This window comes from Crocodylus siamensis, chromosome 4 (assembly GCF_052110815.1).
Source record: "Crocodylus siamensis isolate JL-2025a chromosome 4, ASM5211081v1, whole genome shotgun sequence".
NCBI lineage: Eukaryota > Metazoa > Chordata > Crocodylia > Crocodylidae > Crocodylus > Crocodylus siamensis.
This window is the reverse complement of record NC_143398.1, coordinates 1,999,079-2,022,845: the sequence shown is the minus strand read 5'-3', so window position 1 is coordinate 2,022,845 and position 23,767 is coordinate 1,999,079. Positions and strand designations below refer to the sequence as shown.

General features: G+C 60.8%; 1 protein-coding gene across 2 annotated transcripts; it reads left to right on the top strand.

Annotated features, from left to right (window-relative positions):
* Positions 1 to 404: 404 nt before the first annotated feature.
* On the top strand, positions 405 to 18,777 carry LOC149865357 (src substrate cortactin-like). Of its 2 annotated transcripts, XM_090041426.1 has the most exons (17): positions 405 to 490; positions 2,048 to 2,131; positions 2,714 to 2,787; positions 3,635 to 3,764; positions 8,314 to 8,424; positions 8,789 to 8,843; positions 8,944 to 9,054; positions 9,542 to 9,652; positions 9,914 to 10,024; positions 10,526 to 10,636; positions 10,870 to 10,925; positions 14,888 to 14,957; positions 15,210 to 15,355; positions 15,719 to 15,844; positions 16,295 to 16,592; positions 17,547 to 17,618; positions 17,931 to 18,777. In XM_090041426.1, exons 2-17 carry the CDS (start codon positions 2,048 to 2,050, stop codon positions 18,065 to 18,067), a joined length of 1,803 nt encoding a protein of 600 aa, XP_089897552.1. In that variant the 5' UTR covers positions 405 to 490; the 3' UTR covers positions 18,068 to 18,777. The 2 variants fall into 2 exon arrangements, with proteins under 2 accessions (XP_089897552.1, XP_089897551.1); XM_090041425.1 differs by lacking the exon at positions 405 to 490 and having other exon boundaries at positions 2,042 to 2,131.
* The last annotated feature ends 4,990 nt before the right edge of the window (positions 18,778 to 23,767 follow it).

The window sequence follows — 23,767 nt, the reverse complement described above, 5'->3', positions numbered from 1 at the left end:
GCCAGAGGATCGTGGCCCCCCGGGCAGCACCAGGCCCTTCCTGGGGCCAGACCGGTTCAGCCCCATCTGCGGCCACAGCGTGCACCCGCGAACCAATGGCAGCTCATGGGGTGCTCGCATCTCTGGGGGTGGGCTCAGCCCCAGGCAGTGGTGGTGGCCACAATCCCTGCACTCGAGGCCCGTCTCAACCATGGCTCGTGGATGGGTTTGCAGGTGACCAACGAGTCCCCCGCCGCCCTCGAGCCGCAGGTCCAGGCCAGGCATCTCCCCCCTTCCTCCGCTCTCCCCTGCTTCGCCCCGAAACCGGCTGCGCGTGGGGGGCGTTGCGGCACGGCGGGAGTCCATCGGCTGCTCGACAAGGGCTCGGCGGCAGGAAGTGAAGCTGCCTGGAGCTAAAACAGGAACCTCGCGGGGAGGCCCAGCCCCAGCCGCCGGCAGGTGCCTCGGCAGACAGCAGCCGCCGCGTCCAGCGGGTGACGCAGCTGCCGAGGTAGGAGACTCAAGGGGGCTCGGGGTGGGGAAAGGAGCAGGCCTGCAGGGGTGCATCCCCCTGCCCCCCCAGGGGTCACTCCCTGCCCAGATGTTGCCCCGACGTCCCCTGCGCAGCTGCTCCCTGGCACCGTCCCCGAGCCCTCAGGCTGCCGCGTGTGGCAGGCCCCCAGCCGGGCTGCGGGTCCCGGCGGGGCTGGTGCGAACGGGCTGGATGGTGCCTGCTTTTGGGGTGCCGGGTCTGTACCACGCTCCCTACGCCCAGCATGACGGGTCGGGCTCCGCTCCACTACGGGCCCTGGGACTCCAGGCTGCAAGGAGGGAGAGCTGCGTTTTCCATGGCTGGGATCCCCCAGGGATGGAGCATGAAGCCCCCACCAATCCGGGTGGGGTCAGGCTGGGGGGCTCCGTGTCCAGCCGTGGGCAGGGTGCTCAGCCAGGCCCAGCGCTACTGGATATTAGAGGCCCGGTCTAGGTGAGCTGCCCTAGTGTAGACGCAGCCCAGCCGCCTCAACAGACCGGCTCAGTCCCCCCTGCTTCCCTGTGTCCCCAGAGCCACTAGTGGCAGCTTGCGCTCGGAGACCTGCTTCGCGTTGCACGGCACGCTCCCTGCGTGGCCTGGGGGCTGGCAGCTGGGGCAGGTCAGGGACTGGCATCCGGGGCCTGATGGGGCTGGAGGGATCCTCAAGGCCCTTTAGTCAGCGCTGAGCAAACAGACCCTCGGATGCGGACCCTGGAGCCCCCAGCGTCCCACCGCCCCTCGGGCCCAAGCAACGAGAAGCCGTGGCATCTGCGTGGCTCGGCTCTGCCGTCCGACCTTCCCTCTGCCCCAGCCCCTCCCCGAGCAGCGCTGAAGCCAGCGCGGACAAGCTGCGGCCTGTAGGCCTCAGGCTTTCACTTCGCAGTCGCCGGCGCTTCCCCTTCCCCTTCGCCGGGCCTGGGCCTGGCGCGCCCCCCACCCGGTTCCTGTTTGGGCCGCGAGTGCTGTCAGCTGGGCCGGACGCTGTCAGGAGCTCGTCCCTTGCAGAAGATCTGGGGGGAGGTCACAAATGACTCCCCCATGAGCTGGGGCAGGGGTCTTCTCCTCTCCCCTCCAGCCAGGAGTTATCGGAGGTCCACGGGCCCATGCTGCTGGGAGGATGCAATGGCTTGGCCCTTCCTGCAGCTGTAGTCACCATGAGGCCATGCAAACCCCTGGGGGCTCCTGCCCCTGCTCCGTCCTTCCAGCCCTGGGAGGGCAGATGACATGCCTCCATGGGCCACTGCCAGCCCATGAGCCTTGCGTTTGCCCCCCGACCTTGCCTGCCCCAGGGGTCACCCCCAGGCAGGAGTGGTGATGCCTGGCAGGGCTGGATGGAGAGGAGCTAGCTGGGTGAACCTCCAACCCTGGGGCAGTGGGAGGAAGATCCCATGTGGGCAGTGGGGTCTGGGGACCATGCCAGGCAGGTCAGGTACCTGCCAGCTCCAGGAGCCACGTTGCAGCCCACAGTGTGGACACAAAGCTCTTGGGAGGCCTGTGGGGGGTCGTTACCCACGATGCCACACTCTCCCCATGCAGATGTGGAAGTCCGTTGTGGGGCATGACGTTTCGGTGAAGGTGGAGGCGCAAGGAGACGACTGGGACACTGATCCTGACTTCGTGGTGAGCCACCGGTGCCCAGAGCTGGGCCGGGGTCGGGCTCCGGGCAGGTCTGGGGTCCTGGTGGGGCGGGGTGGGGGGCAGAGTGTTTCCAGAGGACCTGAGAGGTGGCAACACAGGGCCCAGGCTCACCCCGGTGCAGAACACGTTGGTCTTGTGCTCCCGTGGGGTGTCACCCATGAGCCGTGGCAGACACATGGCCGTTATCCCGGGGCAGCCGCGTGGAGCAGGCACCGTCTCCAGACCCCTGGGAGCTGGCAGGGATGCAGGGAGCAGCCACGTGGCTTGGCAGGACCCATGATTTTAGACAGATGCCCCTGCCCCGGGGGATATTACACCCGTGCATTTGCACGAAGGGGCTTAGCCTGGGGTAGTGCCACATGGCAGCACCTGCTCCATCCCACGGCAAGGTGAGCCACGGCCCAGGCAGTTACCCTGGGGTAACTGGGTGCCCTCCCCGGGCCGGGGGAGCCGGTCCAGTCCCAGGAGCTGGGGGAGCTCCCAAACTCTCCCGGCTCTGCCTCCGGTCTGCGCCATGCCCGAGGCAGCCGGTCGGCCTCTCACAGCCACGGGCTTGTTTTGCAGAACGACATCTCGGAGAAGGAACAGCGCTGGGGGGCCAAGACCATCGAGGGCTCGGGGCGCGCCGAGCACATCAAGTGAGTCCCCCAGCCGACTCCGGCCAAGGGGCGTCACCTGCAAGGCGCCTCTCCCCAACCGTGGCGTGGCAGCCAGGGGCGTGGGGCGGGCACCGTCCTGCCTGGCTGCTTCTGGACACCGCCTCTTGTCCAGGACCTTGGCTCAGCCCTGGCCCCAGGCCCAGGGCATGGGGGGCTGAGCCTTGCAGGGGTCCGGGGTGCCAATGACCCTGGCGGGGCAAATGGGGCAACCGGCCCCCTGGGCCAGCCGGGTGCTGGGGGGGGAAGAGCGGCATGGGTGCAAGCGAGCTGTTGCCAAGGTGACGGCTCATTGCAGGAAGAGGAAGCGGTGGTGGCGCCGCAAGCCGAAATCGGCCAAATAAGGAGTTTTGCAACCCAGCTGCGCTGGCGGCGGGGGGGAGGGGAGGGCTGGGGCGGCATGGAGGAGCCTCTTGCCCATCACTGTCTCCCCACCCTGGGTTTCCCCGGGAGCTGCTGGGGGCCATGGGGTTGCACCCAGCTCGGCCCTTGGCCCGTGCCTCCGGCCCAAACCCCGGCGTCGGTGCAGATGCTGCAGCCTGTAGGGAACAAAAGCCCCGGGAGGGCACGGATGGCTCAAGGCAGCAGCCCCGGAGGAGAGGGGGTCCTGACTTCCTCTGCCCTCCAGGACATGAGGCCCCGGGCCAGGAGCTGGCGGCAGGTCGGGGCTGCCCCCCGGCAGCGCCAGGCCACGGGCACGCGGGGCAGGCGGCCGCGCAGCGCCCTGGCGGCAGGTCTGGGTGGGCGGCGCCGCAGACTCTGCTCCGTGGGGTGGTTTGGGGCCTGCGAGCCTGGCAGGGCGCTGCCCTGACCCCCGGCGTCTCTCCAGCATCCACCAGCTGCGCAGCAAAGTGTCGCAGGAGCATGAGGTCCTCAAGAAAAAGGAGCTGGCCACGGGGCCCAAGGCCTCCTACGGCTACGGGGGCAAGTTCGGCACGGAGCGGGACAGGATGGACAAGGTAAGGGCAGCGGGCGGCTCGCTACACCACTCCCTGGCCCTGTCTGCCTGTCTCTGTCTGTCTGGCGGGAGCAGGAGACCAGCGAGCTACCCGGGGGCACGAGGCGACAGGCCTGCTCCTTCCCCGGGTTCGAGGCCAGGCCGGCTGCCCAGTCTGACCCAGCCATGGAGTGTCACCCAGGTTTGGCCGGGGAGGCTTGGGGACACGGAAACATGCCCTCGCCTGTGTGTTCCCTTGCCGTGACGAAGGAGCCGTCTTCCCAGGATGCATCCTATGGTTTCAGTCTCCAGCCCCACGCTCTTGTCCTTCATTAACACCTGGGGCGTGCTAACGAAGGCCGATCTTGCTCCTCGTTCTGACCAAGTAAATAGTCCGAGCTCCTTGCCCCCCTCTCTCTTGCTTCCAGGTGCTTTCTCCTTCCTGTGCCAAGGTAGCCATTCTCCCCCACCCCAGGACTGGCCCGTGCAGCTTCCCCCACGCATCCCCATGTGCTGTTGGCCTTTCGTGCCCTGGCACCGTGCTGGGTGCTTGCAGTGAGGTGCTGGTCACAGCCCTTGAGCCATCTCAGAGTTGCTCTGTCCAGATCCAGCCCCTGTCCAGGAAGGGATGTCTGTAGGCCTTCTTCCCAGAGCCGCGGTCCTCGACGTCTCCTGGCCCAAGGACAACAGCACTGAGCAAACCACCCACCGCTGGGAGTATCATAGGAACATAAGAGATGCCAGACTGGGTAGTCCATGGGCCCATCCAGCTCAATGGTGGATATCTCCACCCTTTGCCATACCCTCCCTGGGCTCTACCCCCCATTAGTGGTTTAGAGATGCCGGAGGATATGTCCCCAGCTGTTGTTTCCTAGGTATGAAAGGACCTGTCACCCCTGAATGTACCCAGTCCCCCTTTGAACCCCATGATGCTCTCTGCCTCTCCCGCCTCCTGTGGCAAGGAGTTCCACAAGTTAACAATACACTGACTATAAAAGTACTGTCTCTAGTTAGTTTTAAGCCCATCTCCTGCTCAGTTCGGGGTGTGCCCCCTTGTTCTAGTATTTTAGGACTTGGGGAACAATAGTTTTCTCTTTGCTTTGTCCATGTCCTGCAGGATTTTATGGTCCCGCCTCTTTTCCTAGCCAAGGGGAAGATTACAAAACCTATCCACGGTGATCTGCCCCCTGCTCTCTTCCCTCGCCAATTCCTGCATTCAGAGGCCTGGGAAGTCCTAATTTATAGGCTGGAGCCATCACGGTCATGGCTAGTACCCACCTTGCTTGAATTTGTCCGATCTTCTTTGGCACCGAATTAAACTGTCATCCTCTGTCATCTCTTAGCATCACAGTATCACACTCAGCTCCTCCTGGTTCCCTCCGCTTGCTGCGGCCCCAAGCGGTGTTGGAGAGTTTCACTGGTGACACATCACCCACAGGCCATTAACTGGGGACCTCTGCCCAAGGTGTATAATTTTAGCATCGTAGGGACCTGGAAGGTCACCTGGTCCAACCCTCATGCAAAAGCAGTAAAGATACTCCCAGATCCCCCCTGTCTAATGCTTCTCCAGCCTCCTCTTGAAAACGAAAGGCGATCCTACCACTGCCCTGGGCCGTCTGTCCCATTGCCTCCATGGTGAAATTATCCTGAGATTGAAGCTAAGCCTACTTCGCTGCATTTCAAAGCTACGGCTTCACATCTTGCCCTCTGTAGTGAAGGAGAGCAGTTGTTGTCCTCCTTTCTGGCAGCCTCTCAGAGGGTCGAAGACTGCTGCGTGCATCCAGAGAGCTGAAGCCTTCCTACGTGGGCATGTGAAAGTGTGTTTACCCCCAACAGGTCCAGCTCACTGGGTGATTCGGGTTGCTCCAACCCCCTCTGCCTTCACCCCTCTTTGTGCCACCTGCAAGTGTTGGCACGTTGAACAGATGCATGCAAGCATCTTCCACCCACAGCAAGTCCTACGGCAATGGGTGAATGGCGATGAGGCAAGTGCTGGTGCTTACTGGAAGCCCCTGCATAGAGGTGATGACAACGACGGTCACTTTGTGCTTGGAGCTGACCGGTGTGCTATTCAGTAGCCGCTGTCGCACCGGAGCAGGGTCCCCTCTGCTCACCCTGTCTGGGGACAGGGCTAGAAAAGAGGCCTTAAAGTCTCATCTCACCTGACTGGTAAACTGCACCCGGTGGGATCACTCTCTCTGCAGCCCAGACCAAGTCTCCCAGGTACTGATGTTAATACCTCATTTCTTCAGTGCTCCTTTCCACAGCTCAAGCGCTGCCTGCTCCAACGCTGAAATTGCCAAGAATGATCGTCTTTGGGGACAGATGGCAAGACTCGTCTGAGTTCAGATTACGGTTCGTCTTCTGTTTTGCCATCTGCATCCAGGGTCAGGACGCATGCACCAGCTGCTGCGTCGTGTCGTCTGTGGGGCAGCGGGAGGCAAAGGGTCGTGAGACACTCGTCGATGCCAAGCAGATGTCCCGGCCTCTAAATACCCGTCTTGGTCCTGATAGCAAACCCAACACTGTGGCTGTGTCTTTTTTGGCTTTTTCTTTCCAAAAACAAGAGCCACCACCATGCTCTGTGAGCTGCCCCTCTCCTGAGTAAGTGCAACAATATCGATAGCATTTTGTGCACGTTCCCTGGCCGCGAGCGCTGTCCTTGGCTCTGGCCAGTCACTGTCAGGGTTGTCCATCGGTGCAAATGTTACAGGTTTTCAACTTCGCCTCAAAGCTGAAAGCTTTGGAGGTCTTTGGAAAAGCCTCTGTGTCAACTGTAAGGACAAAATAGTGAGCACCAGCACTCCAGCTCAAGCAAACACCATGAACACGAAGCCGTGTTTACATGGCACCGGCTCCATTACATCCAATAAGGACTCCTGACAACCGGCCCCAAAATAGTTCCTATGCTCCCAACTCATCCAACGCTAGACCCGTTCCCGGGCAGTTTCAGTCCGTGCCACCATGTGCCTGTAGCTTTAGCAGCATTAACTCACGAAGATTTAATCCATTTAACCTGCGCTCCTTTGATATCCTTCGGCGCAAATTGTTTTAACCGGAGGATCGCGCCCCACCAAGCTGTCACGTCCGCCCCATTACCTGTCTTGCTCATGCTCAGGGTCTCATCTAAGAGCGTCTCAGGTCTGTTCGAAAACAATTTCCCGCGAGCACACGTCGGCTGGCAGGCGTTTTGTTTCCGTTCTTTAATTCTTCAGCAGTTTAATCATGTCCCCGCCTTCATTGTGTTTGTTCCCTGGCATTGATGCCGGGCTGACGCGGGTCGTCTCGCCAGCTTGGCCGTGTGTCGGCTCCGGGCGCTCGCCCGGCTTCCAGACCGACTCGAGTCTCGCTAAACGTCCCTGCCGGGCGCCGGGGACTTCCCCGGTCAGCCCCGCGAGGCCTCCTGGGGCCGGTCGCACGGGGCTGCCGGTGTTGAACAGGCCGTCCTGCGGGCCGTCCTTCCGGCTCCTTGGGGCTGGAGAGCGGCTCGTCGCTCTCGTGAGACAGCTCGGCGCAGCCCGCTGCTTTCCAGGGAAAACACGGGATTGCTTTGAACCGTTCTGCGGTTTCTGCATCGCTAAAAGTCTGTTGTTCCCCCCCACGAGGAAAGGGCCTGTGCCACTGGGATTTGTCCTGAATTTACCTATGGAAACCTCCTCTTTTATGGACCCAGCCGGTGCAATTTGCTGTAGCTTCCTACACTGTAACCCCACCGACTGCAGCGATTGCTATCTGTGCCCCTTGCCCCCACCACTTCTCACATGTTCCTGTTTGACTTTGACTGGCTGCTTTCTCTTTCCCATCGGGTCAAGACAGGCTTTAGATAACACCGTCCTCCTCCTCGACTGTGGGGTCATGGCTTTCGGGGCATCACGTAAAGACTCAGCTGTTCTCATTTATATTTTTCTCTGTTTCCCCTCCCAGCGCATTTTGCCCGTAGTTTCACTCTCCGGGAGCGCCGATGGCGCGTGCTGCCGTCCTGTCTTTATTGCGCGTAGTCAGGTGGTGGGCACCGGGCTGCTGCCGGTGACTTGTCTGCCACGCATCCTAACGAGGTCCAAACTTGGACTGCCCGTGTTGACCGCAGGACTCTGGCATTAGCAGACCATTGCCGTGGCTGGGGGCTGTGGCGCTCTCACCCTCCTTGGCCTGGGCTGGGCCCATGGCTAGATGCTAGAGCCAGGCCGCGGCCACGGAGGGGGCGCAGGGTGGAGTCTGCCCTGCCTCGGGGCACTGGGCAGGGGAGAGGGATGAAGTCGGGGTGCTGGCCTGTTTGGAGGGGTCACTAGGGTGGCTCGCGAACCTACCAGGAAGCAGTGCCCTGATGCTGGGGCAGGGCCTGGATGAGACCCCCGCGTGGGGTCGGACCCGAGGGAGCTGCCCAGGACCTTTACCCCACGTGTCTCAGAGCCGAGCTGGGGTCCAGACACAGTCGTGGGCCAGTCAGGGATGGTGTGTGGCCAACTCCAGCCCGACCTGCTCTCTCCATCCCTGTCTGTGTCCCTCCGGGCATAGCTGGCTCCCATACGTCTGTCTGCTCGGTGTGACGCTGCCCTCCTCGATCCCCCCAGAGCGCTCTGGGCCACGAGTACGTGGCGGAGGTGGCGAAGCATTCATCTCAGACCGATGCAGCCAAAGGCTTCGGGGGCAAATACGGCGTCCAGAAAGACCGTGCGGACAAGGTAGGATGGGCAGGGTGCTGCCGGGGTCGTGGCTCCATGATGGGGGGCCGGACACGATCTGATCTGGGGCACTGTGGACATTGGGGTTCACCAGCCGGCTCCTGGGGCCAGTGATGGGGAGAGCGGGGGTGCTGCCGGCATCTGGCGTGACGCTCTCACGACATCCGCACCACGCGTTCAAAACCGCGGTGCTCAGGTGCTTGGCTTCTCTGCAGAGGCGATCGGGGGGTATGCGGGACCCCAGCACAACCGAGGAGGCTGGGAGTGAGGGGCAGGGAAGGGGCCGGGGCTGTCAGAGCCTAGTCCAAAGGCCCTGGGCTCTGTCCGCTGTGCCCACGACCAACGCTCTCCCTCCTCCCTGCAGTCAGCGCTCGGGTTCGAGTACAAGGGTGAGGTGGAGAAACACTCCTCCCAGAAAGGCAAGTCCCCCTGCACCCCGGTCCCCTGCCTTCACCCTAACCCAGCCCTGCTGACACCCCTCCCTCCCACGTCCCTCGCCTGACGTGTCGTCTCCCTCAGACTACGCCAAGGGGTTCGGAGGCCGCTACGGCGTGGAGAAGGACAAGGTGGACAAAGCTGCCGTGGGGTTCGACTACAAGGCTCAGGCGGAGAAGCACGAGTCGCAGAAAGGTCAGGCCGGAGCCGCCAGGGTCACCGGGCACGTCCCCAGGCCCGGGGCAGGGTACTGGGGTGGGGGCACTGCTGGCCGTGGCGTCGTGTTGGGGGAGCTCAGACAGTCAGCGGCTGGGCAGGGCCTGGGCTGGGGACAGACGGGGGCGATGAGGCCTCTCTGCCGGTGAGGAAGGCCGTGGGGAGGAGGCACCCCGTCCTGCGGCCCCGGGGTTGCAGATGGGAGCTCGTGTGTGGGGTGCTCGGGGACCGGTTCAGGCTGAGGGGCTGCGCGGGGAGCTGTGCATGCTGGCACGGTGCTGCGTGCTCCCCCTCTCCCGTGGCCCCCCGCATGCTCTGCCACGTCGATGCTTTCCCCGGGGAAAGGTCTGAGCCCCCATGACCCCGAGCCCCCGCCTCCGTCAGTGCCAGGCAAGACGAACTCCTTCCCTTTTTGCCTGTCTCCCCGTCTGTCTGTCTGTCTTCGCACCCGTGACCCGGGCTGCAGACTACGCCGTGGGCTTCGGGGGGAAGTTTGGGGTGCAGAAAGACCGCCAGGACAAATGTGCCCTCGGCTGGGAGCACCAGGAGGAGCTGAAGCTGCACGAGTCCCAGACGGGTGAGCGCCGGCCTCGGGCCAGGGGGCTGGGTGCGAGGGGCCAGGCCGAGCGGCTTAGACTGGTGCCGGGCTGGGAGGCCGTGGGGCAGGGACCCCCGGGGCCGCTGGGCCCTGTGGGCGCGGGCGCGGGCTGGAGGGACGGGTGGGAGGCAGAAGTCCTGGTCCCGGCTGTGGGTGGTGGGAAGTGGACGGTCCCTCCCCGGGCTGCCTCCAGGAGCTCTCCCACGTCCCAGGGTGCACTGAGCCCTTTGTGTGTTGCAGACTACTCCAAGGGGTTCGGAGGCCGCTACGGCGTGGAGAAGGACAAGGTGGACAAAGCTGCCGTGGGCTTCGACTACAAGGCTCAGGCGGAGAAGCACGAGTCGCAGAAAGGTCAGGCCGGAGCAGCCGCCGGGGTCACGGGGCACGTCCAGCACGCCGCCAGGCCCGCCCGGGGCAGGGTACTGGGGTGGGGGCACCGCTGGCCGTGACGTCGTGCTGGAGGAGCCCAGACGGTCAGCATTTGGGCAGGGCCGGAGCTGCGTGCAGACGGGTGTGGCGAGTCCTCCCTATCGGTGAGGAAGGCCGTGGGGAGGAGGCGCCCCGGGGTTGCAGATGGGAGCTCGTTTGCGGGCTGCTTGGGGACAGGTGACACCCCTGCCCCGGGCTGGGGGGGCGATGGTGGAGGAGCCGTGCGTGCTCCCCCTCTCCCACGGCCCCTCTCGGGGCACAGGGCAGGAGCCTGCCTTGGTTTTACGACCTCGGCGCTTTCCCCCGGGAAACGTCTGAGCCCCCATGAGCCCAGGTCCCCACCGCCATCCCCTCCAGGAAGCACTGACGCCTTCCCTTCTTGCCTGTCTCCCTGTCTGTCTGTCTTCACACCCGTGGCTGCAGACTATGCCGTGGGCTTCGGGGGGAAGTTTGGGGTGCAGAAAGACCGCCAGGACAAATGTGCCCTCGGCTGGGAGCACCAGGAGCAGCTGAAGCAGCACGAGTCCCAGACGGGTGAGCGCCGGCCTCGGGCCAGGGGGCTGGGTGCGAGGGGCCAGGCCGAGCGGCTTAGACTGGTGCCGGGCTGGGAGGCCGTGGGGCAGGGACCCCCGGGGCCGCTGGGCCCTGTGGGCGCGGGTGCGGGCTGGAGGCAGTGGGCAGTGGACGGTCCCTCCCCGAACTCTCTGGGGACGTCTCCGGGAGCTGTCCTGCGGCCCAGGGTGGCCTGAGCCCTTTGTGTGTTGCAGACTACGCCAAGGGCTTTGGGGGTCGCTACGGGGTGCAGAAGGACAGAGTGGACAAGGTAAGGCCCCCGCACACCGCAGCTCGCGGCCGTGTCCTTGAGCCCCTGCCTTGCAGCTGGGCACGGGGGCGGCCCCGGGGGGTGCTAGGAGCCCGCCCTGACCGGGAGCCATGTGAGATGGACAGCGGGCACGGTGGGGATGGCCGCACCTCTGTCCTGCGCCCCCTCTGTCACGCCCTTTCTTGGGCCCACTCTGCCCGCGTGCCAGCGGTACCGCGTGACTACGAACGAGGCAGGAGCCCGGCGACCTCTGGCCTTGCAAACTGTCGGGACCGAGGTGGCAGTGAGCGGCCTGCCGAGCAGCCAGCAAAAGGCCGTGTCTGATGGCGTGACGTGCGTAGGGACGAGGGGATCGGGCTCGCGGGGCAGGGCAGGCAGCTTGCGTTCGGCGGAGCTGGAAGCCGGGGCGAGCGCGCGTGATGCTGGGCCGTATCGGGGCAGTGCTCGAAGAGGAAAGAAGCAAAGCTCTTGTCCGCGTGCCCAAAACGCAGCAGCAGACCCCGGTGCCAGAGTTCAGGAAGGATGTGGTGGGAAAGCCCTGGATGAGCTAGCACAGCTCTCGTGCACCCGAACTTCCTTCTTTCTCCAAAGCGGAAGAGACGTGCTTCTCGGGGGAGCTGGAGATGTCTTCGGCAGTCAGAGGGCCGGAGGCGCTTTGCAGACCAGCTGCTGCCGTGGCCTGGCCAGGAAGCTGCGGGGCTGCTGGTGGCTCGTTGCCCTGCCCCTACAGTTTGTAGTACAGCGGGGTGGGGGCGCCTGTAATTGCATCCTGAAAGGTTTGGAGTGTGTCAATACAAGCAAATTGTAAAGCAGCCCGAGCCCAGACGGGCCGTCGGAGAAGATGTAGACTGAGGAGTCAGTGGGTGAGACGGACTGGGTGCGGGGCAGAGACGAGGGGGCCCTGGGCAGTCAGCTGTCAGGTGTCATAGGTCCAACGTCTATGTTCAGTCCATGCTTTTTAGTGTCCAGGAGGTTGATCATGTGGAGTTCATAGGCTCATCTCCGGGAAGTGTTTGGTAAGTTCCCTTTGAGGATCAGGACAGAGAGATGGGAGAGAGAGTGGTTTTCTTGGGAGAAATGTGCCTGATATGTATGATGGTCTGTGGGTTTTTTGTATAACATGGTCTCTATTTCACCATTTGGGATCCTGATCATGGTGTCTAAAAGGGAGATGTTGGTGCTGGAGTGCTCAAGAGCAAGTCGGATGGGGGAGGCATGGTGATTGCTGAATTTCTGATGGAACTCAGTCAGGGATCGCAGGTTTTCAGCCCAAACGATGACGATGTCATCGCTATATCTTAAGTATAGCGAGGCTCTGATGGTGCAGTCCTTGAGGAAGTCTTCTTCCAGGTGGCTCGTAAAAAGGTTGGCGTGCTGTGGGGCCGTTTTGGTGCCCATAGCTGTGCCCGTGGTTTGAAGGCAGTGCTGGTTATTAAAAGTGAAATTGTTGTGTGAGAGGATGAAGCGTACAAGGGCAGTAATGTCCTTGGGGCTGTACTCTGAGTTGTAATCTTGTTCCTGTAGCGATGTGAGGCAGGCTTGGATGCCGTCCTGGTGTGGGATGTCGGTGTGTATATATATATATATGCTGGTAACGTCCGTGGCGGCTAGGAGGGTGTTGCTGGGAAGGTGGTCTGTGTTTATAAGTTTCAGTAAAAAGCCTGTAGTGTCTTGCTCTTTGGGTGACAGGCGGTTTTAGGGTTGATTGGATAAAACCTGAGATTTCCTCAGTTAGGGTCCCGTGGTTGGATTGGGCAGGTCTGCCAGGGGTCCCTTGTTTGTGGGTTACAGGGAGCATGTAAAAGGTTCCTGGGTTGGGTACTGGGGGGATTAAGGTCTGCAGTTTTTCTTGTAGTCCTGATGGAAATGATTTGATGGTGTTGTTGAGTTTCCTGGTGAAAAGGGGAGTAGGATCTTCTTGTAGCTCTTTGTAGTAAGTGGTGTCAGAGTTGTCTGTTGGCTTCCTTTATGTAGTCTTCACGGTTTAGGATGACTATGGCTCCTCCTTTTATCTGCTGGTTTTATTACCACTCGGTAATAAAACCTACAACCCTTTTACTAATAATAGCACATTAACCAATTGTGAGTCTTAAACGTGTTACATCATGTAAACGTAACATCATTTCTCGTGGTACATTGCGAGAGTGAAATAAACCTCAGGGATATCTTTAGGTACAGAAACCCAATAATGTGTACAAGCATCCCTAGATTAAGAAATGCCCTGGTTCCCTCACCAGCAAGCCTTGCTCCCTGAGCTGTTGATCAGACAGTCCCAGGTCTCACTGGGATGTCCAGGGGCACAGTCCAGTAACAGGGCTGTCTGGAGCCCTTTAGTCCAATGACCCTTGGTGCCCAGGCTGGTTGATACCTTTTGTTTCCTGTATATTCTTTACTGGGTTATTATAGGCAAATCTGCACCTCTGTCTCCCCCTTGGGTGGCTCGACTATAGCATTGGGGGTGTTGGGTGTAGCCCATGTTGGTCTAAGGATGTAGGCAAACAAGGTTCTTTGGATGGATGTGATATCTTTTATTAAACCAATGAAATAGTTGGAGAAATTGTTCTTTACAAACTTTTGGGCACAAACACCCTTCTTCAGGCATAGGGAGAGTCTGCTGGTGTTGCGTGCATGCTCCCAGGTGGGCACCATGCAAAATGCAGGTCTGTGAAAATGCAAACACGTGGCTGGGAAGATCGGCAGAGATGTAGGTTAATAGGTGCAAGATGAGCAAGTGTGATAAACTGTTGACTGGTGATAAGGTGTAGCTGGTGAAATGTAGAGAGGTCACCTGGGGTTATCGGATGGCAGGCAGGTTATACTGTACCATAAATCCAGCATCTATATTTAGTCTGTGATTACTTGTATCCAGTAGGTTGATAAAGTGAAGTTTGTTGGCTTGTCTGTGAAAGGTGTTTTGTCAATTCCCTTTGAGGATTAAATCTGAGACTGGAGCAGGAGAGGTGGTCTTGAGAGATGTGCACCCACCAGGCACTGGTTATTTTTGTCTCGGATAGGTTTTTGGTGTGTGCTCGTTCTGTATGCAGCTGTTCGGTTTCGCCTACGTAGTTTCCATCTGGGCATTGGATGCGCTGGGTGAGAGATCTCGCATTATTTATTACGTATGTCACATTTCTGGAGGTGCGGCACTCGGACCCAGGAGTGCTGCTGGTCTCTTGTGGGGTGTAGTTATTGTGGGAGCAGTGCAGAAGTGTTGGCAGGTTTTATGTGTCTTGTCCCGGCAAGGTCTGCTCCTTCGCATATCTATCACCCACCAGCACCTCTCATGCGTTCGGCGTCTTTGTCTCTTCTCAGGTGTTTCCAGCCTCTCGCCCCTTCCAGGTTCTGCTTTGCAATGTAAATGCAATCCTCTGCTTGCTTTGGTCGCCCTGGCCCAACCCGTCAGGGACCCTCCCCTGCTCCCTTAGCTGTTTCCAGTACATGCATGTCGTGACTGTGCCAGGTCTTTGCCAACCATCTCAGTGTGGTCTCAGCCCCCCGTGTTCGGGGGCTTGTGCGTTCGGCACTTGGCACATCTGCTGTCCGCTCCACGCGCTGCTCCAGCAGTGCCGTTAAGGCCATGGGGGGAGTCGCTGGAGAGTTTCTGGCTTGCAGAACAGGTTTATTCCAGGGGTTTTATCTTGGGACCACATGTTTGGAGCTCCCAGCCCACCAGGCACCTCCGCGGGGCACCCCTCACGTCAGGGCCACACGAGCAGCCCTGTCTAATGAGGAACAGCTCCGAGCACACGGAGATCTGGGTAGCAGCACAGCCGGGTCTCCCCAGTCATGGTCAAGGCTCTCCTTCTGGCTCTGGGTCGGGTCACTCAGACCAGGGGAGACCCTCATTGCAGCAGGCCATCGGACAAGCCGGGAGCCGGCCGGCCCTGGGCAGTGTCCTGCTGGCTGTGCCCTGGGGTGGTGGCCGGCTCTGGCCCGCGGCACACTGTTGTCTCCCCCGGCAGAGCGCGGCTGGCTTCAGCGAGATGGAAGCACCGACTTCCTCCTATGAGAAAACCAAACCCGTGGAGGCCGGTAAGACCCGAGGACACCCCACCCCTGGGCTCTGCCGCTGGGAAGAGGTGTTGCCCCTTGCCTCGCCCCCCAGTGCCGGCGGCCGGGGGCTGTGCGCTGGGCACGGGCTGGGTGAGCTGGAGCAGAAGACCACGGCTTGCAGGCGGTCAGCGGGGGGCCGGCGTGGCAGGCAGGGCGCGCGGGGGACCACGCTGGGCTCGGCAGACCGAGGGGCCAGCCCGTTCCTGAGCAGCCGCCTCTGCTTGCTCACAGCGTCCAGCGGAGCCAGCAGCCTGAAGTCCCGGTTCGAGGGCATGGCCAAGTCGGCCGAGGAGGAGAGCAGGAAGAAGGCGGAGGAGGAGCGGGCCCGGCGCCAGGCCCGGGACCAGCGCGAGCGGCAGGCCCAGGCCCGGCAGCAGGTGAGGGGCCCGAGCCCGGAGCCAGGCGGGAACCCCGCTCCCGGGGACGCCCGACCTGGGTGGGATCAGCCCAGCTGCAGGCAGAGCCTCCCCCGTCCCCGGGGCGTCTGGCCTGGACTCATCCCAGTATGTCCCGCCCCGGCCTCGTGCCCAACAAGACCCTCCCCAGTGTGGATCCGGGCTTGCTGGCACGTGCTCCCGGGGCACAGCGTGACTCTCTCCCCCGGCTCAGGGCAGGACGTGGGGCCGAGTCCCGCGGTGGAGAAGGAGGGTCTCACGGGACCCGGTCCATCGGGAGCAGGGGTGGGAGCTGCTCTGGGCCTCGTGCGGCGGAGCTGACACCTCGGACGTCTGTCCCCGCAGGAAGCCCCCAAGGCTGCAGCGGTCTCCAAGGAGCCGGTCCCCCCGACACCAGCTCCGGGACCCAAAAGGATTTCCGAGTACGCTGCTGCGCCGCCCGTGCCCGTGCCCGTGCCCGTGCCCCAGCAGGTATGTGCCAGTGCCAGGGGGTCTGGCCCCGGGAGATGCCACGGACAGCCGTGGCCAGGGGAGAGCAGCGTGGGGGACGGGAAAGCACCCCCACTTCACCGGGCGGAGAGACGTGGGACTGCGGGGGGGGGGGGGCGGCCGCGTGCGCCCGGCGGGGGGGACCAGAGCCCCGTGCTCTGTCATCTCGGACGGGAAGCTCCTGTCCCCCCGCTGGGAGCGGGGAGCTTGCTTTGGCAGACGGGGCTCGTGTCTGTCTCTTCTCGTTGTTGGAAAGCAGAACGTAATTTTAATTAGCCTCCAGCTCCGGCAATGGCAGGGCGGAGGTATTCCCACGCTTGCGAGGGTGGACGTAGGCTGGACCGCCGGCAGCCCTGAGCTCTGGCTGGGGCTGAGCATTGCCCCGATGAGACGTGGGGCTGCGGGAGTGGTGACCCCCGGTTCCTTCCCCAGGCTGAGGCAGAGCCGCAGGACGAGGAGGAGCCCCCCGCGCTGCCCCCACGCCCCGCAGACCTGGGCGAGGAGCCTGGGGGGCCGCAGGAGGTGCCTAAGCCAGAGCCACCCGTCTACAGCGAGAGCATCGAGCTGGACGCAGACTATGAGGAAGTGCCCGAGCCCTCGGACTACGACGACGGTGGCGTCGCCGACTACGAGGAGCTGCCGGAGCCCACGGGCGAGGACGAGGGCGACGACTACGAGGAGATCCTTTCTGACCCAGAGCCGCATGGCGAACAGAGCGTGCCCTGCCCCGGTGGGTTGCGTGTCCAAGCGTGTGCGGTGTCCCAGCCGGAGCATCCCAGGGGCTGCGTATCGCTGCGGGGAGCCCCGCTGCTGGCCGGAGCTGCAGTAATGGGTGCATGGCAGGGTGGGAGCGAGTGTTTCCCTGCCCCGAGCCATGGGCGCAGCCACACTCGGCCTCACCCTGCATCCAGGCAGGTGCCACGACCCCGCAGCACCAATTCCTGCCTCTGCCCCATCAGAGGGGGGCCGCAGCTCGCACAGGGGCTGCCACGGGCAAAGCTGGGGGTGCATCCATTCTTGCCCCTGGGCCGGCTCCGGCTGGGTCTGGGTTAGGGAGAGGGAGCAGCCTCCATGGGTGGATCAAGGATGTTGGAAAGTGGGGTGCAGACAGAGAGGGGCATCGTACGTAGAACACAAGGCATTTTTCGCCCCTTAGAAAGAAACTAGGAGTATTACGAATAGGCCGGAAGCCGAGGGGTGTAGCACAGACTGTAAGATCAAAAGAAAAAGAAATGTAACATCATGGGAAGATGCCTTCATTTGCTGGAGCAGATTCTGCCCAAATGCACAACTGGCCAGGCCAAAAGTAGCCCAGAGACATTGCTTATTGAGTCCTCATGTTACTCAAATGAAATGTAAATTGCTTTCATAAATGCATCCAGAGGGATGCCCCCCCCCGCCGATGCATGTTCACCCCAGCTCACGCTCCCACGCCTGAGCTGATGCTTGTAGCCAGAGTTAAGAGCAGTCTTCAGGGCTGCAATGTCAAGGGAGCGACTAATACTAAACCGTGGGAGAAAGTAAAGCTTGATGAATGCAGCATCCAGACCATGCGAGAGCAGAGGGTCGTTAACACCGGGGAGCGAGGAGATTGCAGCGAAGTCCGGGGACCGGGGAGCTCGTTTGTGGAGTGGGGTGGTCACACCGGCGGCCCAGGCTTGACCTGGCCTGTGCTTTCCTGCAGAAGAGGCTGAGAACGTGTACGAAGTGGACATCGCTGGGATCCGTGCCATAGCCCTGTACGACTACCAAGGAGGTGGGTCTGTGCCGGGGCGCTGAGTGGCTGCAGAGCAGAGGGAGGGAAGCTATGCAGTGAAGGATGGCGAAGCTGCTGGGGGGGTTCCTCGGGTTCAGGCATCCGGGATTAAGCCCCCTTGCAGCCCCAACGTAGGCTGCTTCGTTCCTCCGCTGGTGCCCGACGGCCGCAGACCCGGCCTGCGAGCGGGTGGATTCAGGCTCCAGTTCAGACTGTCCAAACCTGGAGCCGGTGCTGGGGTGGGACACGGGGAGGGGTCCTGGACCCTGCCACCTGCCTCCCGGGGACTCACGGCCTGCTTGGTGTTCGCAGAGGGGGACGACGAGATCTCCTTCGACCCCAACGACACCATCACGCACATCGAGATGGTGGACGAGGGCTGGTGGCGGGGCCAGAGCCGCGGCAAAGTCGGCCTCTTCCCAGCCAACTACGTGAAGCTGCTCGAGTGAGGTCTGCTCCTGCTGGAGCCCCCGCCCCGCCTCGCTGCCTCCCTTTGCTTCAGCCAGGACCCCCAGCACCGTCCCAGCTTCCCGGGGCTCGGCCCAGCGCATCTGGGGGGAGAGCGGCGAGGAAGAGCCGCCGGACTCCCAGGCTAGCCTGTGCACGGGGAGGGAGAATCGCAGGGTCTTTGCCCCGCGCCGTGCCATGCTGGAGAGCCCAGGGGGTGCGAGAGGCAGGCGTGACCTGTCCCCTCTCGAGGAGACTAGCTCCAACCTGGCCCCAGGGTGTGTGCAATAAACCCTACGGCTTTTCCTTCCGGGGGCAGTGGTTCCCAGCCAGGCTGGGGCAGGTGTGTGGCTGCCATGGGGTATGGGACCTTCCCCCAGACTGCCACGCGCAATCAGCCCCCTGCTTGTAATTGCCAACATCTGCTGCGTCTCGTAGCCCCTCTCCGCCGTGCGGGGGATAAGTCGGGTTCCTGGAGGACCGGTATCGCTGCAGCCGGTCCCCATCCGCAGCAAGGGCCCCGGTGCCAGCGTCTCCACAGGGCTCGGGGTGGGACGTGGTCTGCCCCCACCCCGGGCACTGGCACCTTCACCTGCCCTTGCCTCCACGAGGCTTCCTGAGCTTCTGCTGACGATGATCTAGGCTGTAATGTAGACCCCGTCTGTTGGCACAGCCACTGCGGGCACCAGCAATAAAGGAGAATCCCGCCAAGGACGCAGGCTCCTCGCCTCTGTCAGGCAGCCCCTGGGCTGGATCCTGCGCACCAGCCGTCCGGGAAAGCCCAGCGTGGGAGCTCACGACCGAGTGGGCTGGGACTCCAAGGCTGTGATGCAAGCCTGGGATTCGGGGGGTGGGGGTCTTGCCTGCTTCTAGAATCGGACAATGAGGGTTGGCGGGAGCTCAGCACATCGCATCTCGCCCAACCCCCTGCTCCAAGCAGCACCAGCCCCCACTGCATCATCCCAGACAAGACTTTGTCTACCTGGGTCTTCAAAACCTCCAAGGATGGAGACTGCACCACCTCTCTGGATAGCCCGTTCCAGTGCTTCACCACCCTCCTCATAAGAAGTTTTTTCCTAATATCCAACCTCAACTTCCCTTACTGCAGCTTGAGCCCACTGCTCCTTGTCCTGTCACCTGCCCCCACTGAGAACAGCCCGGCGCCATCCTCTTTGCAGCCCCCGGCAGGGAGGTGACGGCTGTGTAACCCTGGCAGTGGGGCTACCTGCAGCCACGTCCACATTTTCGGGATCCTGGGGCCAGTCTGCATCGGTCAATTCCCACTCCGTTCACAGGCTGGGAGCCACCCCTCTGGAGCGCTCTCCCGTGGCTCTCCCTGCACCAGCCCACACACTAAATGCAATCGTCTATTATTTACAACAGTAACTGAGAAGTGAACAGGTTCACCATCCCATAAATAACAAACACGATATTTTCAATAAGCTTGATGATAATCTACGCTAACAAATAAAAGAAAGTATACTTATATAGGGCAGGGGGGAAATAATTAGGTTAACCACTTTAACACTCAGGCAACTTATAACAGGTATGTACGTACACCTAGTCAGCTAGAACTGCACAGAATCGTTCTGCCAAATGCAAAGTAATCCACAACCAATCTGGTAAGCAAAACTTCTCGCTGCAGACCTCAGCTACTCTCCTTCAGCCCTCTCAGCAGCCGCTCTCTCCTTTTTCCCCGGCTTCCCACCCCGGAGGTACAGCTGCCCACGCGCGTGCACGCGTTCTGCAACCCTCAGCTCCAAGCTGGTTATATCGGCTATTGCGTCCCTGTACAACAGCCTGCTGCAAATCCCCATCCCAACAGTGCAAATACCCAGGTTGGGCTTGCACGCTCTGAGCAAACCCTTCAGCGCCGTTACAGCTGCTATTCAATCCCCACTCGGTCTTCTCTTCTGCAGACTAAATAAACCCAGTTCCCTCATTCTCTCCTCACCAGTCATGTCTGCCAGTCCCCAAACCATTTTTGTCACCCTCTGCTGCCTCTCTCCAATTTGTCCACATCCTTTCTGTAGCAGGAGGGCCCACAGCTGGACACAGGACTCCAGATGTGAATGCCGAATAGAGGGGAAGAATCAGTGCCCTCGACCTGCTGGCAACGCTCCTGCCGATGCCGTTAGCTGCCTTCTCACCAAAGGTGCATTGTTGCTTCCTTTCTGCTTTCCTATTGTGGCTTCCAGGAGCTGGTCGTGGCCCTTTATGAGGAGCAGGATCCCTTGTAAGGGGCTGTCCCAGCCTGGAGCTGTTTGCAGCAGTGTCACTGCTGGCGACACACAGAGGTGGGCCGCGCGTCGACAGGAGTTGTAGGTGACAGACCTGGGAGGTGACGGTGGGCTCTGGTGTTTAAATTGGTCCAGAAGTGGGTGACAACGATGATCAAGGGCCTGGAAACCAAGCTGCGCAAGGAGAGGCTGAGGGAGCTGGGTGCGTTCAGCTTGCAGAAAAAGGCCGTAAGGGGGGACACGACAGCAGCCTTCAAATGCCATAAAAAAGGGGGAAATGCCTTTCCTGCATTGCTGTGGAGAGGAGGGCACAGACCAGTGGCTGGAAGTTGCAGCCAAGCAGGGGGTCAGGAAAAGCTCCTTCACTGCCAGAGCAAGGAGGCAGGGGCAGAGGTGCCCCGGGAAGGGGGCACTCTTCATCTCTGGTGGTGTTCAAGGAGAGGGTGGACAGCCGCTGGGCAGGGATGATCTAGGACAGGGGTGAGTAAAATACAGCCAGGGCAACTTGTCTGGTCTGCAGCAGGTCCCTTGGCCCCACTTGTCCCAGGTGCGAGGGGCAGCCCAAACCGTGGCATGCATGGCTGTTTCTGCCACCCTCGGGGGTGCGACGGGGCTGGGGTGGTGCAGAGGCCAGACGATTTCCTGGCAGCCCCAGCAGTGCACGCCCAAACCTACGGCCAGAGGCACCGCACGGAGCGGGCGGGCAGGATCTCCACTGAGACGAGCTGGACCTGCACAGGCACCAGGACAGACGGGACAAGGCTGTGGGTGGGTGGGCGGCAGGACTGGGGATCGGGACCGTGGGTAGTGACAGCACAGGGCTGCGGCAGAGCCGTGATCTGCTCCTCGTACGCCCCTGCCCACAGAACCGGCTCCCGTCGCAGGGATGCGCGGCGCAGTTCGTGGCTGTGAGCCGGGGCCAGCTGCCTGCTTGCACCGCCTCAAGATCCCCATCCCCATCCCCACCTGGATGCAGCCCCATCCCAGCCACCCGGCTGCACGGGGGGACAACTAGGGAGTTTTGGCGAGCTATTGTGGGGGAATGCTGACCCAGCTCGGCAGCTCACTAAAACGCCCTACGTGTCCCAAAACAATTGCTTACCCCTGATCTGGGACTTATGTTGCCTGGAGTGCACTGGGAATAGCAGCAGCTGGAAGCCCAGGAAATCCCCATCCTTGCACTTGGGAGGAGCAGGTGGCAATGAGGGCGGCTGTGCTCAGAAGCAGCAGATGAAGGCAGAGCTCCACGCCTCGTCTGGACCTTGGTACTTGGGGGACAGGTGAACTGGCAGGCTGGAGCCTGATAGAGGAGGCAAGACACAGGTCTGCAGCCCAGCCTTGCATACAGTCAATATGAGGCTGGTTCTCATATTCCAATAATTGTTTCTTCTCTGTTTGGTTTGAGTCCAGTTTCTTTCTGTCACTGAAACATTTGGGGCTGGAGTGAAGCAGGCCTCTTGTGAGCTTGGCGGTAGCAATTCGCTCATGCTTACGTCCTTGGGAAAGTAGAAGGAGGGTTGCTCACCCCTTCCTTTGCCATCAGGGAGGGCCCCTGGCCGCCACACTGATTCCTCTTCACCTTAGCTACCGTCTTCCCAGACGAGGCCACTTTGTTTTCACACCTTAGCTAAGAAACTTAACAGCAAAGAAAAAGAGCCTTTAGTTATGTCAGTCAGTACTGCTAACGCTTTTAGGACATGGCCATGCTAATCCCTATGTGCATGATCTAATTTAAAGTCTTCTCTTAGGATGCCTCCATTCAGGCGTTGTGCGCTGTTTAATTGGATGGCATTCCTGCTTTACCCGACGGGTTCGATCGCCTTTTTTACATTCCCAGCAAAGCGAGTTGTCATGTCTGCAAAGGTCCCCTCTGCAGTTGCTCAGAACCAGGTTTTTGCACCTTCTGCTTTAGCTGCTCTTCTGCAGCTGGGCCAGGTCCCTTGGCAATGGCTACCACTGGCAAAAACATGGGAAGAGCTGGGTTAGGTTTCTGGAGGCCAGGGTGAGGAGGCTAAGGAGGGTGCTGGCTCTCCAGCTGGGGTGTGTGGAGGTGTGTTTGCTGTCCCCAACACAGACCGTTGCAGCGCAGGGCGTCATGGATGTGGGTAGGACGCCGAGCTGGATTGGGTGAGGGACACATCTGCAAGGACCCTGGGGCAAGATCATAGTAGCGATCTAGGAAGAAAGGGGTCAGGTCTACCTGGGCTCTTGACATGGCCCATGGGTTCCTCATGCCCAGAGCCTCCTTGTTCGTCCTCTATTGTCGGACAGGGATCCAGCCTCCCACACCCCTGACTTCCCCTCCTGTGCACCCGGGGAAAAGCTGAGAAACAAGCGGGGCTGTAGCCCAGGGTCCGGACCTCAACTTCTGGTGCGATGCACGTCTGCTGCTCTCAGAGCAGTCAGCAATGTGCACAGTGGATTTTGACACCCGGGGGACAGCTGGGGTTTGCCATGCAGCAGGCTTCAGGGACGTGACATCTCCTGGGAGCAGGTAATTCCAGGACTGGCTTTGGCCTGGGACGTGCCGTGCCCCTCGCTGACGCTGCCTGAGAGCAAGCAGCAGGATGTGGAGGCCAGCAGGGGAGTGCACCCCACCCCACCCCGACCAGGGATCAGGGCCACACTGTGCGGGGGAAGGGACTGTTCCTAATCACCTTCTTCTCCTCCAAGTGCTTAGAAATGGGTTCCTTGAGAACCTGCTTCATGACCTTTCCAGGGACTGAGGTGAGGTTGATGGGTCCGTAGTTCCCTGGATCCTCCTTCCACCTTTTCCTAAATATGGGCACTATGTTTGCCTTTTTCCAATCATCCAGGACCTCTTCTGATCACCACGAGTTTTCAAAGATGGCCCGTGGCTCTGCAATCACATTGGCCAACTCCCTCAGCACCCTTGGGTGCATCCCACCCAGCTCCATGGACTTATACATGTCCAGCTTTCTGAAGTAGTCCCTAACCTGAACTTTCAGCACTGAGGGCTGCTCAAGTCTTCCCCAAACTGTGCTGCTTGGTGCAGTAGTCTGGGAGTTGCCCTTGCCTGTGAAGATGGAGGCAAAAAAGGCCTTTTCTGCATCCTCTGTCACTAGCTTGTCTCTCCCATTCAGTAAGGGACCCTCACTTCCCCTGATTCTCTTCTTGCTACCAACATGCCTGTAGAAGCCCTTCTTACACTTCACATCCCTTGCTAACTGCAACTCCAATTACACTTTGGCCTTTATAATCTTTCCTAGTTATTTGTTCAAGCTTCTGCTTCCTATAAGCTTCCTTTTGGTGATTTATTTTCCTGAAGACTTCTCTGCTAATCCAAGCTGGTCTTCTGCCATACTTGCTAGTCTTCATGCACATCGGGAAAGTTTGTTCCTGCACTCTCAGGAAGGCTTCTTTGAAGTCCAGCCAGCTCTCCTGGACTCCTCTCCCCTTCAGACTGGCTTTCCAGGGGATCCTGCCTGTGAGTTCCCTAAG